We start from the raw sequence: 17,846 nt of genomic DNA on the forward strand, positions 1-17,846 counted from the left end.
GCATTTATCCCGTCTTCATCCTGGAGAAAACAGATGAGCTGGACTTATTGGCAGCATCAAGACAGCATTACAACTGATAGGAAATGCCAACTTCCACCAAACAAACTGCTCGTAGACAAACCCTGATGACCCAGCTTAATCCAAAATTGAAGCAGCTGTTCTCAGGAAGCAACTTCAAGGATGCAATAATGAACAGTTATATTGACCTTCCTTAGTTATTTTGACTGATTTAGTTCAAATGCCCACTTCAGTTACAACCACCTTTAGATGGTCATTTTAACCAAACTATCTGTACTTTAAATGTACCCATGGAGGTTGAATTGATCCATTATAATGTACTCTGTATGGTGGTTAATACCATAATAAAAACAGGGTACTGGTAAATAGACCATCTACATATACAGTAAGCTGCTATGCTGCTATCACGTATCTAAAGTGAGCACCTGGGTGGCTTCTTGCAGCATGTTTACAAAAAGAAAGACTAAACAGAGACACTATAATAGTACATAAAGAATTATCACTCAATGATTGAATGGCAAAGAATTTTTAAAATTCTGCAAGGTTGGGGATGGTTGGTGGTCTGTAGGATGTGGATTTACCAATAGGTCATGGACATATGGAAACACTCAGTAAGCATTGCTGTATACATAACTTTAATTGCACTGTTAGTATTTGTTGGAGTGGTGGTATCAGCTTTACCTGGTTTTATGGTTACTATTCCCAACCGTCTAATGATGTCTCAGGAGAGTGACTGTGGAGATTTTGGTGTTTGTTTTAGTACAGATAATATCAGCTTAGACTTGTGAACTTGTATTGTATGTATGTATGTTGATAGACTAAGAAAGTGGAGAAGGAGCAAAGAAAGAGGGAACTCTGAAGTTAAACGTTCCAGTAGACTCTGACAATGGTATTGTCAATAGTCAGGTAACTAAGAACTTTATTAGCAGCCATAATGCCTCCCCTTTGGATTAACATCGGGTTTTCACCAAGGTGATGAAACTAGTGCTGGAGCCACATGGGTATTCATCTAATCATATACCTGGTGGTTCTACAACAGTCAAAGAAAGAGCTAACTCAGTAAAATGAATAATTATGAAGATGAACAAAACGGAAAATTTCAGTTTTGTTTAAAATATACCTACCATTTTCTTTTACTTGATGCTGAATGGTGGACCTAAACTCCTGGCAAAGAACCACCTGGACATTGTTGTGAGTTAAAGTTGTTTTTCACAGTGGATTTTACGTTTGCATTTTATTAGGATTTTTGTAAGGAAACCCCTATTATGAGCCCACCAACATAATATCTAATCACTATGACTACTAGTCACACCTCACCATACAGTAGATCACGTGCCCTTCAATTATTCCACACAACGATTCATCAGTATACAATACAAAGGTTAGCTGGCTAATAAGCTTAGCACTATAACTCAACAATTATTTATAGATACGTGCACATACATCTTTTAATCAACTTATTATATAGAATCACAAGTCGTAACTTGAAATACAACAAATTCTGTGAAATATTATAACCGGTGCATGCGTAAGTGTTTTAGTGGTGACACATATGTAAAAAAGTCTGGATTTCTATGTGGAACTAAGACTAATTGTCCAAACTCCAGTCATATATGCCAATAACTTCAAGAGTTACAGCCCTACAAAGTAGCAAAAACAGAGTTCTACAGCAAGTATAGGGAGATGAATTAGAGGTGCTTAATAAAACAGTAGTAATATACAAGCAGAATGACAAGCAGAGTTGAAATTTGCACCATACAACCATTGTGTTCGCCATGAATAGAAGAACTGATTGCTGAGTAAATTTTTCTTTGTATCACCTTTATTCACTACATAAAAGTGAGAAATAAGTACTGAAAAGTTGATTAGGTACTATTGTATTGATATGATATAACAACGACCCATAAATTACATATCCTTGAGTCTACTTCAGCAAAACAAAGATTTTCCAGCTTCTTCTGAGTAGACAAACAAGATTATATCCAGGTTTTGTTTTTAGGCTCTTTCTCCACTAAGAACTAATCATTTTAAAATGATGGGATTTTTTAATAATTTACAAATATTTCACCCAATGTATTCAATGTTTTATACTGTAAATTAACCAATCGTGTCAGGTTTTTGCAGATCTGGTTATTTTCATTGTGTTGCTACAATGTCCCTACTCTAGTTTCAAATTCCTAATTTTAACTTTGATATAAAATGAAAAGTAGTGGTCTAGTCCATGGAACCCTGGGGGTGTCCATCGATTAAACCTGCCATGTGCCCCCCCCCCGGCTGTTAACACATTAAAATCTATTTATTTACTGTATGTATAAAAAATCTAGTTACATTTGTATTACCAGAATAGCATATTTCTTGTCTTCATAGAGATTAGACAGCATCTCTTTTACTTTTTTGATATATTCCTTGCATCTCTGATCATCACCCATCTTCCGTTGAATTGTACATAATTTTAAATAGGTCACAAGCTTGAAATACTCTACTTCCTCTGTAGATTGCATCTCATTCAGTACTTCAAGGCATTGTAAAAAGCAATTCCTGAAACATTATGTAATATTGTTAAAGTTGTACATATAGCAGTCCCTTCCTATTTCATAGCAACAAAGTGTTTACTTAAGACAAGTACACAGAAAAGTTTGGAATTTTCAACTACCGTAAATCAGGAAAATTTTGACGTGAAAATTTTCTTCTATTAAAATTTCAATGCTACCTATTTTCATCATTTGCATAATTGACGAAGATTTTTTTGGACGAAACAATTAGCTATAGTATTTGTATGCACGAATTATCTGTATAATAGGTAAAAGTAATTCGTTGTTTTAATTTTTGTCGATACAGCCAGCGATGAAAAATTTTTGACAACAATTTTTTTCTGATTTACAGTGGAGTAGGGACCATAGCACATCAATAAAAGTACTGAAACAAGCTACAGTAGGGATATAACACTTATCGTTTTACTGTGATTTAATATCGTGCACTACTTCAGCTTGTTTCAGTACTTTTATTGATGTGCTATGGTCCCTACTCTAGTTGAAAATTCCAAATTTTTCTGTGAACTTGTTTGTTAACTTTTTTATAAATATTATTATTATGACTGGCGAACCCACCCATAGCGCATCTGAAATGGTGCTGCATGCCCCAGCTACGTATATCAGTTTTTGTCTGAGAAGTGAAGTATCCATTATGCTTCATTGTTAGACCCGTTACACAGCATTTCGGATCTAGAACTGTCCGAAAAGCACCTCTGCAATCCATGCATACCAACAGAAATGGTGCGACGCGCCCCAGTTATATCATTATCATATGAAAAGTGAAGTATCTATTACGCTTTGTTGTCGGCTATGTTCAACCTGTTACACAGCAGTACGAATTGAGAACTGCTCAAAAAGCACCTCTGCAATCCATGCATACCGAAAGAAATGGTGCCATGCACCACAGTTATATCAACTATCGTCTGAAAAGTGAAGTATCCATTATGCTTCGTTGTCAGCTATGTTTAACCTGTTACACAGCATTTCGGATCAAGAACTGTTTGAAAAGCACCTCTACAATCCATGCATACTGAAAGAAATGGTGCCGCACCCCAGTTATATCATTGTCATCTGAAAAGTGAAATATCCATTACACTTTGTTGTCGGCTATGTTCAACCCGTTACACAGTAGTACGAATTGAGAACTGTTCGAAAAGCACCTCTGCAATCAAAACAGCCACTATGAAAAATACAGATGATTTCCGTTATGAAGGGAAGCCATCATGTGCTATATCGCCAAATTGAAACTTTTCACTGTCAGCAAAGATGAATGGGACACAAAGGAGGACACTGGTAAGTCCATGGAGAATGCATTGTACATACTGTGGTATGCCAAAAGTCACCTGTCGGGCTGAAGTGACATCGAATAGTGAAAAAATCTAGCTCGTAACCTTAGCCGTTATCAAGTTATACTTGCCTGAGCACATCAGGCAGTCAGTCAGTAGAAAATTCTATTAAATAAATTATGTTTAAACTTCCGTAGCAACTTGTTGAAAGTGTTTCGGGTCAATCTGAAAGCTTGTTTGAACTTAGTTTTACCTAACCAAAACTGCCTCATCATCATCAAGGAAAACTGAGGCTGGTTTTTGGGTGATGCTATTTTGTGGGTCACGCTTACTCCTTTGTGGTCCCTACTATACTATCATACTGTATGATTAAGTAATCTAAATGAAATTTGAATTACTTTAGGGTAATCAAAATCATATGTTAACATGATTGTCTATTATGTGCAAGATACAATTTATACAGGCTAAGTACACTGTAAGTAATAAAGAAAATATATGGATGAAAAACTTAACTTACATTGTAACCGACACATACTATATAGTCTGTTCACATTCACCTGAGCCCTTATTTCTTGTTAATAACTCTTGTCACATGGACCAGTTTCCCAAACATTTAGTAGCACCATCAAACCTTTTAAACACCAGGACTGCATCAAAACAGCACTTTGATACAACAAGATTATAAGACTTTAAAAATCTATCTCATACATTTAGAATGGATGATTCAGGTGCACAAACATATTTACAACATGAAAACACACTTGTTGTAGTACAAAACCATTGGGAGCGAACACATGTTTCATCTTTTTGATAGGATTGTCTTTTGGTGGGGGTTCAGGTGATTGCAAACCAACTATGCAATGGTAAATCAAGATACAGAGTAACGTGGCATGGAACCCAAGAGCTGGTATGCCACACAGTGTGTTATGAACAGAATTAGGGCAATTTTCAAAATAATTTTGCAACTTCCTTTCCCAATTTAATTCCACTCTAGGTTTGGTAGCTATGAATTATTCGCACAAAAACAACCAAGCTGTGGAAAAAGGTGTGGCCTTAAAAAGCCTGGGTAAAAAAAATGTGAAATCAAAGTGGCAGCCAAGAAATGGCTGCAATGATGTTAACCCTAATAAATTTTAATGTGTGCATTGTTAAAATTTATTAGGATTAACTTCATTGCAGCCATTTCTTGACTGCCACTTTTGATTTCACAACTTTTTTACCCATGCATTTTAAGGCCCCACATTTTTTCACAGCTTGGCTGTTTTTGTTTGGATATCATTTCTTTTTGTAATTACAAGTTCCAAAGCCAGCCTACGGTTGGTCTTGACACTTCCTTTTAACTTGCCTTTGTGCTTTTTCTTTACTACAGGAATCGTCGAAGACTGTGAAGAACTGAATTTTGAAGGCACAAAGATAGCTGGACAGATTCAACTCATGGGAGATGTTCGACTCACAGGAGGTGTCCTACCCTGAGGAAGTTTCCATAGCAGAAATGATTAATTACAGTTCAAGCACTATCAAGCTAGAAACACATGAAAACAGCATTTTCATTGTTCAATAAAACGAGTATGTTGCCTGCCTGCATTGGCTGTACTTAGCCACACGACATAAGCTATTTGTGACCAAATTTTGTAAAATCACACATAACTGGATTTTGGGAAAATGATCCAAATCGCACATTGGAAGTTCAAGATAAACAGTTTTAAAGAATTCAAGCCAGCATAACTCTCCAAGGATAGCAAGCACGCATATGAAATCTACGCTAAATATGCATCAATCCGTTGCCTTTCAGACCACTTACAGTACTTGTAGCTGCTCATAGAGTTTCTCGCCAAATAAGATAGAAAATCTGAGCAGTTGGACGAGCGAAGTAGTATCACGAGTACTCACAAAGGGGTGGAGGGTAGGAGTGGTGGGATGGGCAAGGGTTAGACCTCATAATGGAGGCAGACCATGATTGGAGTCCAGAGATGAGATTACAGGGCTGTGCTGGCTCCTTAGTGGCTGATATGCAGTAAAATCCACAGAAAAAACGTCTGGCCAACATTATCAGGCTGTTCACAAGTAACCCACTGATTCTTGCCAAGCCAGGTCCTTCACAAGGCCTAAAAGCGCCATTCGAGCCCAGAAAAGACATCTGCTGAAACCAGCCTCGAGTAGTTTTGAGTGGTACTGAATGTCAAAACTACTAGCATGATAGTGCAGCTATCCACTGGAGGTGTTAGTTTGATTTTGCCTGATGTGCGATTTGGATCGGTTTTGTAAAATCTGATTACATATTATTGTAATGCATTAATTAATTAGAATTTTAATGCTTAGGGTGTTGCTGTTTAGTACGGGTCCAGTTTGAAAAACATTTCAATTGTAAGTCAAATTGATTAAAATCACTAACAAAGTGGATTTACACTAAGAAACTTATTACTTAATTGTTAAATATTTTATTTGTCAAACGTGCCCATGAGTGATTTTCCAAAATTCGTTCACATTAATCAAATTACTGTTATGTAGATATTGTAAGTTTGCTTCATTTTGTTACAATTTGTAATGTATTGTCATTTACTATCCATGCAGAAACAGCGAAGCTGTACAAAAAGGTGTGGCTTTCAAAATTCCTGGGTCAAAAGAGTTGTGAAATCAAATATGCATATGGCTGCAATGATGCGGATGAAAATAAATTTTAATACTGGCTTTGTGCATTAATAAAATTGATTATGATTAACATCATTGCAACCATTTCATGGCTGCCACCTTTGATTTCACAACTTTTTTCATCCAGGCTTTTTGAAGGTTGCACAAGCAATTATAATACAAAAGTCTCTTGTTTCTGGCACCAGCAGTAGTATCACCAAGAAAAGATCTAACTTAGAATTATCCCCACTTCTTTTAATTTGTAGTTTAAATATATACATAAAGCCAACCATAAACTGGCTTTGAGGTTTGTTTTTACGCAAACCATTGTTCTTCTTATCTACAGATGTAATGAAGATGATAGAAGACAAACTAGTGCTATACCAATATAGAAAAAATACTTACTGATCTGATACCAAAGCCAATTTATACTGACATAATTTTGTGCTTGCTTGTTCATGGCTAAAGTTGTAATATATATGCATTTCCCATATTTCTTTGCAATATTAGCAAGTAAATTCCTTCCAAACTATTTTGTCTATTAAGATTTTGCAATGACTGTTCTATTAGAGTATCTTGATTTTCGTGATACATAAGTTGCAGTTGCTCAATTTTTAGAAAGAAAATGTTGCACCTTTTATGCTAGAATACAATTTGCAGCCTGTTGTCACAAGTTTTATTAGTATAGCACTTATTATGATGATGATGTTTGGCATGAGTAGGTCTTTATATTGGTGTACTACCCCACCAATCTGTACCAAAATGGCTATAATATCAGCTTTGACTCAATGGAATACTAGAGAAGTTGTAATAGTATTTATTATAGAGTTTATCTGATTACTTTTGTAGTGCTGTAAACTTTCTGAGGATTTCTAACAGAACACACATAGAATGTGCTAGATTTTCCCTTGGTAGATCTATGAAATTATAAAGTTTTACTATTGAGTATAGATTTCAGCTAGAATTTGCATTTATAAAGTAGAAATTTAGTGAGGTGATCAGCCATGATAGCAGTGGCTCAGTGGTTAAGGATTTGGATGTTCAGTATGGAGGTCTCTGGTTCGAACAGTGGTAAGTTTTTTGACATTTTTGTTTTACCCTGCAGTGACTATTCTATTAGAGTATTCAACCCAGTGATTTACAGTTGTTTGGTTGTAGCCTTGTAACTCTATACCTGTCAAAGCAATTTCTTTCAAACCACAAAAAGTTTGAGCTACGAACGATGGTTAACCTATGCACATATCAATTTTGAAAGTTATTCTCATTAGCGGTTTACCTTGTAGGCAAGTCGGCCTTTTTAACGCAAGTAATTGTTCATTGCTCTATGACTATTAATCAGATTTGCACCAAACTTGTTATGTAATTATACCACAATACGTTCTTAAAGTGTACCAAAGCTCAAGAAAATGGAGATATGCATTTACATTTTGTAATGGTTTTTGTAAAGTGTGCCAAAAGAATTATCTAAGCCCCCAAGACTCACAAAAATTAAGACGAGTTTTGAAGGCTTGTATTTAACAATTGCATTACTCAACTTTGGTATGTGGGTTGCTGAAGGTGGAGGACGTTCGCAGCATAAATATGATACCAATTCAAGAAGGGAGCATGGAGTTAAGTATACATGAAAATTGTGTTTTTTTTCCTGTAAATATACTCACAGTGTGGTGCACCAGCTTTCTTAGCCACACAACACACTACCATATGTCTTGATATGCTCTGCATTAATAATAATAAAATAATACAAATTAGGCATTATGGCAACTGTTTTTGTGCCACTGTACATTAGTATGCAATAATTATATGTATCACACTTACTGACTATCTCCAAACTTTTCCATTGTTTTGTAAGTGTCACCTTTGTAGAAAAGCACTTTATGGCGGTAAAACAGAAACTCATAAATGCTTTGGTCTTGGCAACTATCAAGCAGTGACTCAGCTTTTTGCAGGTCATTCATAGCTTCATGCACTTTGTCACTAGCATTCCTACAAATAAAGTAATGTTTAGTTGCATAATTATGATGATATGTGCACTACATGCAGAATGAAAAAAACCAATGTTAAGATTAGTTAAACATTTTATATTTTAATATATATAACACTCTCTCAAACAGTATGCTAGTATTAAGTAGGGTTCTCCCTTAAAATGATGGGAACCACTAAAAATGCCATTTTATAAACTGTCACAGAAAGTGATGAAAATCACCATTACTGAATACAGTAGTCTTACATCAAATAAAGTGTTAAAAACAAGAAAACACTTTTAGTTGCCACATAATAGAATTTTTTTTAAAGCCATATTTTGGTTTGCCTGCCTGCCTCACTGCCTGACCACAGTTGCAAGGCTAGAGGCTGAAAGAAGCAGTGCATGGCCAGTATTTTCTGCCACAACAACAAACTCACAAGTGGCATATGCCTTTTGTGGTTCTGACGAATGTCTGCCTTCTGTGTTTTGCCTTCCTTTTAGCATAACTAATACAATTAATAAATACAAGTGAGACTGTGACTGCTGTATTAGAGTATCTCAATCATGCTACTCAGCTACGCAGTAGATTAAGCTAGTGGGCAAGGCACGTGTTTTTAATGGAGTTATTAGATCATTGAGGGGCATGGCCTCAGCACTGATTATTAAAAGTGTGGTGGCATGTTCTGATTGTTCAAGGGAGTGTGGTCCAATGCAATCATTTCATTATAAGCCCAGCATGGTTGCTACCTGCTGGGATACTACAATCCATTAAGTGCCTCAATTAGTTTTGAGGCATTTCAATATGCTCCTTCAAGGAAAGTATTGATACAGAAAATTAATTGGATTTATAATGTAAGTTAAAGAATACAAATAGAGTATAGCAGTACTGAGATAATGATGTTAGGTGATGGGGTGTAGTTTGTGCTCACATTCCCTGTTTTCGAAGACCTGGTCACAAATACTCTAATAGAGCAATCATTTCCACTGTTCAGATAACCAAGTGTTCAAATAGGCAATTGAGGGAGCACTGTATAATAAAAAGTAGTGAAACAAGAGATATCTATACAAAAACAGTCAAGCTGTGAAAAAAGGATGCAGCTCCCAAAAAGCCAAAATGTGAAATCCAAGGTGGTAACCAAGAAATGGCTGTGATGGTAGGTTAATGGCAAAATACTTAATAACAACAATTTGGGTGGATTTGTGTTGCCTTCTCCACATTTCACTAGGATTCAGCACCAAATTCACCTGAATTATCGTTAATAAATTTTTTGCCATTAGCCTACCATCACAGCCGTTTCTTGGTTGCCACCTTGGATTTCACATCTTTTTTACCCTAAAATTTTTGGGGCTGCACGCTTTTTCACAGCTTGGCTGTTTTTGTATAGATATTACTTTTTCTGTATTTGTATACTTCAAAGCCGGCCTGTGGCCATCTCTGGAGCTTCTTTTGTTGTCTGTAAGTTACAATTGACCCTATACAGGGTGACTTGTTGTAGCTGAACTCTCTACATGGTGATTACACAGTGATTTTTTTGTTGCTGAATTCTTTACAGGGTGATTTGTTAGCTAAATTTTCCACAGGGTGATTTGTTTGTAGCTGAACTCTCTACAGAGTTGTTTGTATGTAGCTGAACTGTCCTGAGGGTGACTTGGTTGTAGCTGAACTCTCTATGGGGTGACTTTTTGTAGTTGAACTCTCTACTGGGTGATTGGTTTGTAGCTGAAGTCTCTACAGGTGACTTCCTTTTAGGTGAACTCTCTACTGGGTGTCTTGTTTGTAGCTAAGCTCTATACAGGGTGACTTGTTTGTAGCTGAACTCTTGACAGGTTGATTTATTTGTAACTGAGCTCTCTACATTGTGACTTTTATGTTACAGGGTGGCTGTTTTGTAGCTAAACTGCCTACAGGATGACTTGTAATAACTAAACTCCCCACACGTTGATTTGTTTGAACTGAGCTCTCTATATTGTGACATTTTTGTAGAGAGCTCAGCTACCACAGAATCACCCTGTGGAGTATTAAGCAACAAAAAGCCACCATGTAGAGATATCAGCTACAAACAAATCACCCTGTGGAGAGTTCAGCATCCTACAGAGAAATCAGCTAGAAACACATCACCTGTAGAGAATTCAGCTACAAGTAACAGGTACCCAGTAGAGAAGTTCAGCTACAAAAATCACCCTAGGGTAACTTTGTTGTAGCCGAACTCTCTACTGGATAACTTGTTTTAGCTGAACTCTCAACACAATGATTTGTTACATAGAATAGAGTAACTTACTAACAATGCTGAATGCTCTAATAGGGTGAATGTACTATTAGAGTATCTTGATCACTCACTTGCTACACATAGTTGGATTTTGTATGGCATTTACTTCAATTCTCCTATGCTTATTCAATCTACATATATGACCCAGTCTGGGAAAAGGGGTCTTATCACCTATTTAAAATTATCAAGAAATTTCAGTTTTATGTGTTGTAGCTCGCCAATAGTTGAAGCTACGTGTACCAAATTTTCATACGTTTTACACCAATTCCTTACCTTCTAGAACATCCACTTCAAATAGCCAGCAGCTAAGTTTCCTGCTATTTTAGATAGTTTTAAGCCGAGGTTGGCTGTATCAGGTGAGCTCCAAAAGGGGAGGGAGGTGGGGGCCTGGAAGGAGGAAAAGAGGCTGTTTAAAATTTTGAAAAGGAAGGAGTAGGGATGAATTAGGCCAAGGTATGGGCCATTCAGGTCTCAAAACTGGCTTAAATAAAATAAATTTACAGCATAGGTCTTTATTCAACACCACGGAGTTGTACAGCCACATACAGCCACTGACCAGAGCTCCATTAATACCCCACTCTGCACGTACGGATTGTCACTGAGCTTGGGAAAAGCAGCCAGCAAAACTAGACCACTAAAGTCTAGCTGATTTTGATTGTGAAATTAAATAGTTTATTCATATAGCTTTGTGGTCTTGGTGAAAAATTGAATCTGCTGACATGGACGATAAGACCTGTTTTCCCAGACTGGATCACATATTGGTTTCAGCTCACTCTTCTTAGTGGTTTGCCTGGTAGGTGTAAAAATTAATTTTTCTTATTTGTGAAACTTGATCACGTAATAGTGACACAGGTTGGGGTTTGTGCCATATCTCTTCGATTCCTTCCAAATCACAAAAGGCACTCCTATGATGGTTACTCCATCTACATAGCAATATTTAGGTCATTCCTTAAAGGGGTTTACCCTGTGGGAGTGACAGAAGCTTGATCTTGTTTTACATGAATAATCGATCATAACTCCATGATTCTTTTTATTTTATGGCAGAATTTGCAAAATGTGTAAAAAGAAGAAAAAATGAAGGAAAAAACAAAAAAAATCTTGGCCACTCTTATCTGAGGAAATGGCTGGAGTGATTTTCTTCAAACTTCATATATATATGTAGACTCCCATACCTGGCAGGTAGTTCTGTAGCAAAATTGGATAAGAGTTTATGCACTAGATGTGTGTGAAAATCACGTTTTCTTCTTGCTGTCAATATACTCACAGTGTTGCATGTCGGCTTCTTGGGCCGCATGACACACTACAATGTGCATGATGAATGATGACATGTTACCACCATTATTTGTTCAATGCCAAAGTAAGAATTTTTCACATAGCTTTGTTATAATGCCATCACTCATCATGATATTTCTTGCTTCACTAGTTATACCACTGGAACTTTTAAAATGATAATTTTAATTGCACTAGTTTGAAAATCTTTTTGTCATACGGTGACTGGTCATGGATCTGGGAAAATCAGTCTTATTTCCCATAACAGCAGATTTGAGTTTTTATCAAGAACACAAATCACCATGAATAAACTATCAAATTTTACAATCAAATTCAGCCAGTCTTGAGTGGTCTGCTTGCTGGCTGCATTTTCTAAGCTTAGTGGTGAGCCGTATGAGTAGTATATGGCCTTAATGGAGATCTGGCCATCCTAGGGATGGCTGTATGTAGCTGTACAGCTCTGTTCTGTGTTTTTGAGACTAAATGGCCCATAGTTAAGCCTATGCATTCCTCATTACTCTTTCAGTTTCTAAACAACCTTTTGTCCTCCCCTCCGCTTCCTCCCCCTGTTGGAGCTTGCCTGATACAGTCAACATTCAGTTACAAACTATATAGCTAAAAATGGCAAGAAACTTAGCTGTTAGCCAGGTGTCCAGTGGAAGCTCAGGAAGGTAAGAAAATGGTGTAAAATGTGCAAACATTTACATGTAGCATCAACCATTGGCAAGTTACTATACACCAAATACTTAAAACCCGCATTTCTCAATACTTTTAAGTAGGTGATAAGACTGGTTTTCTCAGTGTAGGTCACATTATGCGTACATGTGACTGAGACTGCTTTATTAGAGTGTCTCAACCTCACTTCTTATCTCGAGTTAGCTATGCAAATAGATTAAGGGGCATGGCTTCCATGTCTTGTTTTCTACAGCAAAATAAAACTGCAGTTGATTGTAGCTACTGTAGATCACTAAGAGTGTGGTGACTATGTTCTGATCACATAAGAGTGTGTTCTGATTGTTTAAAGGTGTGTTCTGATTGTTTAAAGGTGTGCTTTGTAAGTTCAGCTACAAGTATCTACTCTCTCATACAGCATAGAGTAAGTGCTTTAACTACACTTTTCTAAGGAAAGTGTTGATATGGAAAATTAATGTCACAGTATGGTTTCCTTGCCTGAAGAAGTAAACAATCATTTAAGTATATGTTAAAGCATTGCCACAAGTACTATATGAAAAATAAAGCACGAGGTGTGCATCCAAGATGCTAATAAAGCATGAGGCAAAGCCAAGTGCTTTATTAGCATTGAGGCCAAGTGACGAGTGATTTATTTTTCATATAGCACAAGCAAGGCAATGCTTTAAATGATTTATGGAACTTTCCAGTCATGTAGCTTCACCATACACTAGGACTCGCAATTAACACGTGTTGCACGAATTATTAGCAGCTCTAAATGCACACAAACTAGTTTAACAAAGTAACTCACGCGTAGCTCACCATAGTTTGGCATGGTGGACATCCATCGCTTATTTTGGCAGGTTTTGCTCACATCCCACAATTGATTCTATTGTGACACATGGTGAAGTATTTATGTGATATCTCCAGGACTTGTCCATTTACATTAACAAATGTAACAACAACGTTATCTTCTCCCACCCATCATCGAACCATTTAGGTATGTCTATAAAATCAATCCAGTGGTAGAACTCATATTGGCTGGGGCGATTGACTACTCAGCGTGGCAATGCTATCAGCCTTCACCGGCTTGGGTGATTAGTCATACTGGCATGAGCACCACAGGTAATTAGCATGCACTAGAGCACGTAGGAAACTGTGCTTTATTGCCCACAAAAAGTGCTTTATTGCACCGCAAAGAGAGCTTTATTGCCCACAAAGAGTGTTTTATTGTACCGCAAACAGTGCTTTATTGCACGATTAAAGCACTCTTTGTGGTGCAATAAAGCACTCTTTGTGGGAAATAAAGCACTGTTCACTGGTGTAAAGTGTACTTTATGAAATTTAAAGTACACATCCCTTTGATTTCATCCACTCAAAGTTCTATAATTGAATTTTAAAAAGACAAAATGAGGAAGGCACATACCACACATGAGTTTGTTACCATGGTGTAAAATTGTGGCCATGCACTTCTCTTTTGCCTCTAGCCTTGCGACTATGCATGGTCACATAGGCAGGTATGCAGGTGGGTAGACAAGACAGGTAGAGAAAACAGGCAGGCAGGCAGGCAGGCAGGCAGGCAGGCAGGCAGGCAGGCAGGCAGGCAGGCAGGCAGGCAGGCAGGCAGGCAGGCAGGCAGGCAGGCAGGCAGGCAGGCAGGCTTTGACGCAATTGTGATCTCATGAAATTAATGGACATCAACATGATAAAGGCTATTTGTAGGTTATCACCTCTGATAAATTTTCCTCCCTTGATTTTAATTTCTATGTTGGACATTCAATATAGATATCACTTCTTTTCTACATTTGTGAGTTCTAAGGGTAGCCTAAAGCCAAATAAGGTAATACATAACCCGCTGAGCAAATCTGGTTGTTTTTGCACATATCTCAAATTCCATTTTTTTCTTTTTTTTCTTTTTTTTTTAATTTACAGGACTCAGAATTGAGTGTAGCATACATGTACAGATGCATTTTCTTATTTCTCTGTTATCTGTAGTACCAAAGGAGTGGAAAGCAATAAACCAGCAACAATACAGCAAATAAATTACAGATGCTTACTTAATTGATTGTAACTTACGACCGAAACAAGTTATGAATTGGCTCAGTATGTTCACCATGAACTGGCACATTGATCAAGGTATAGTGTTTTCCCTGTACACCATGTGGACAAGAAGAAGGCCATTTTAGCAATTAAATGACGACGGTAAGCTTTTTCTACCACATTGTAAATAAACTCACAGAACTCACATACCGTACACAGTACGAACATGAAAAATATTTTTTTTATTCCTATTGAGCAGGGAAAATCAGGTGGTGTATAGGTTTTATTGATTTGAGCATTGTTTCAATACATAACAATGCAATTAAAATGTGCGTAAAAGTCTTATGTAGGAGTTGTATTATTACCCAGTTTATCTCAATAAATTTTAATATAGCAAAATAAAATTTTGCAAAAATGGCCAGTTTTTGCACAGCGGGTCACATTATATTGCACTCAAACATGTATTAACTCAGACTAAGGATCAAAAAGTAAAGTAATGAAACAACATAATAGCTAAAAGCAGTGAAACAAGAGAGGCTGTCTATACATGCAGACGTGTGTAAACTAATGGACATTTACAGTAATCCCTAAACTTCAGTCTATAACCATGATTGAATTAGGGATCCAATCCATTAGTATGTATATCTGCAGGTATAGACAACCTCTCTTGTTTCCCTACTTTTAGCTCTTTTCCTTTTCTTGTTTCACCACCTGTTTGATTCATAATCCAACTTAAAATCCTTAATTTTCCTTCGCTTGTTCGTTTTCTTTTTAATAACATAATTGTGACTATTGAACCTGTGCATACAGTATCAAAAGAAAGAATTGTGGCAGAAATGCCATTTTGCGTCTGAATGTGTGCCCCAACAATCGATTACTGAAAAGTGATAAGGACAATATGCTTTGTTTTCAGCTATGCTTCACCCATCACACAGCATTACAATAGAAGAACAATATGAGAAATGTCTCTGTGATTAATCTATTTGCTATAGAAAATACAAGCGTTTTGCATGATAGCTAGTCAACACAACCACGGGGAAGCCATATTGAAAACTGACACCTTGCTGTCAGTGTAAAGAACTGGAACACAAAAGATGGCAAAGGGGAATCCATGATGCATTGCATGCATTGTACATACTGAGGTAGAGAAAAACAATTGTTCATTTTGCAACTGGATATGCAGAAAAGGTCTTTTACACACATCCAATTCTATGTACATAAAAGACCCTATGTAACACGTTCACCACTGTAAATAAGGATAACAGACAAGAAAGTCTCGGGTATAGTTGGTATTGAATCCCAGTTAATAGAACTGGAACCCAGTAACTGAATTCTGTCATAAAGATTGAAGCTACTGCAAACATGCCAAGAACAGTCACCCACCCACCTGCTCTTGACTAATCACTGGCATCCACCTTCACTCAACCAACGCAATCATTCATGCTAGTACACTTTGTATAATTCACATTTTGGACATCCAGGGTATGGGCAGTAAGGTTGCTTGATATGATTAAGTACTCGCTATAGCAATAGAAATACAGCAGCTATACTTCCACATTGGAAAAATTCAGGCGCATTTAGCACCTAGCATCAGCAATTTCCTGGGCTGCCCTGTTTATTCCCACACTATGTATAGCTCTAATGCATGCCATAAGGCAGTAGTCCATGCAGGCCACTTGATGTAGGATAGCTTTCATGATACACACAAACCTGACATTTTGTCCATCTATCATACTATGTTGTTTCTCACTATTGACCAAATTTTAAGGCAATAACATTTTCCAATCTGAAGACATAAATTGTCAAAGGTGGTAAAATGGATGTATGTGGAGGACTCCTTTTCACTAATTAAGTCACACAAATGTGACTAGACCTGTGAAAAGCAGTTTTATCGTTCAACGCAGGAAGTTTGATTTTTCACACAAACACAAAGCTTTATGAATGCACCATCAAATTTCACTGTCACAATTAACTAGAATGAATTGGTCTGCTACCACCATTGGCAAGTTAAAACACTCTGAATATTTAAAACTGGCGTTTTTTGATACTTTTAAATGGGCGATAAGACTGGTTTTCCCAGAGACAGTCACAAATATTTATTTATGCTTTTACTGATATAATGGTTGAATACATATCTGTATATTGCAGAATAATAGCAATGTGTATGGAAAGCAGAAAATATATTACATAACTTTATATTCCCCCTATAGTGTATTTTAAGTCTTGTAATTCTTTTGTGAAGGTCCTAAGTGCTATTATCTAACTGTAATACAATGTCAAAGAGTGATTTCTAACATCACATTCCATAGGCACACAATGTGTCACAATGGATTAAAAAAGATCTTGCTCTTCATACATTTTGTTGTGTAGAGTAGAATAACTGACAGTTTTAAACCATCACATTTTAACTTAGGTGCAGAACAAACAGCTTACATTACTTTGTCTATATAACATTATATAAGTTAAAACATAGCACACATATTGCTTTATGTGAATTGAATCACTTCACCCTCAAATGCAAGATAGGCCATTAGTCAATTACACAGTTTCATAGCAAACCTTAACTTTGCATGGAACTACCTGTAAGTTTTTCCACGTTGAATGTACACTTGCACTTGTTTCAAAAAATTGTTGTGCGATGAAACTATTTCCAAGGCTTTTGTAAAGTACTCTGAAGGCTTTAACAATTCTCCCTCCAATGTGTAGGCATTTCCAATACAACAATTCAAATCAGCAATGTAGGGCTCAAAAGACTACAAAAGCAGAAAATACATAATGCATGTACACATTCAAATAATAGAAAGTTAACAGGTCCCTAGCTCATTTCCAGCTAGATACAACAAAAATTTACTGTTGAAGAGTTAACGTTTTGACACACTTTGAGCTCTGTTACTGCTTTGTTAAAGTAGTCAAATGTGACGTATATTACGCCACTATTCTGTTTCCCATCCCCCATGTATTTAGTATTTCAGTGCAGGTTGGAAGATGTAATGTTAATGATGTATCTGTAGTTTTTAAAGCCAGCATCAATTTTGTCTAAGTAGGCTATCATGGACTGCATAAAGCTTATTGATTAGTTTTATTGTTTCATCTTCACTGTTGCAGGAATAATAATTTGTGATAACTGGTCAACAAAATTGACACAGTGTACATTTATAAACTACATAGCCCAGTG

At 36.7% G+C, this 17,846-nt stretch overlaps 1 protein-coding gene across 1 annotated transcript in view; it reads right to left on the reverse strand.

Moving 5' to 3' along the window:
- LOC136247984 (uncharacterized) overlaps positions 1-17,846 on the reverse strand; it is a 197,965-nt gene that overhangs the window by 143,408 nt on the left and 36,711 nt on the right. The window contains exons 5-7 of the mRNA XM_066039802.1: positions 17,252-17,424; positions 8,279-8,446; positions 2,358-2,556 (exon numbers count right to left, since the gene is read on the reverse strand). Coding sequence (XP_065895874.1) covers positions 2,358-2,556; positions 8,279-8,446; positions 17,252-17,424 — 540 coding nt within the window. The remainder of the gene's footprint in view (positions 1-2,357; positions 2,557-8,278; positions 8,447-17,251; positions 17,425-17,846) is intronic.

The sequence above is a fragment of the Dysidea avara genome, chromosome 2 (assembly GCF_963678975.1).
Source record: "Dysidea avara chromosome 2, odDysAvar1.4, whole genome shotgun sequence".
Classification (NCBI taxonomy): Eukaryota; Metazoa; Porifera; class Demospongiae; order Dictyoceratida; family Dysideidae; genus Dysidea; species Dysidea avara.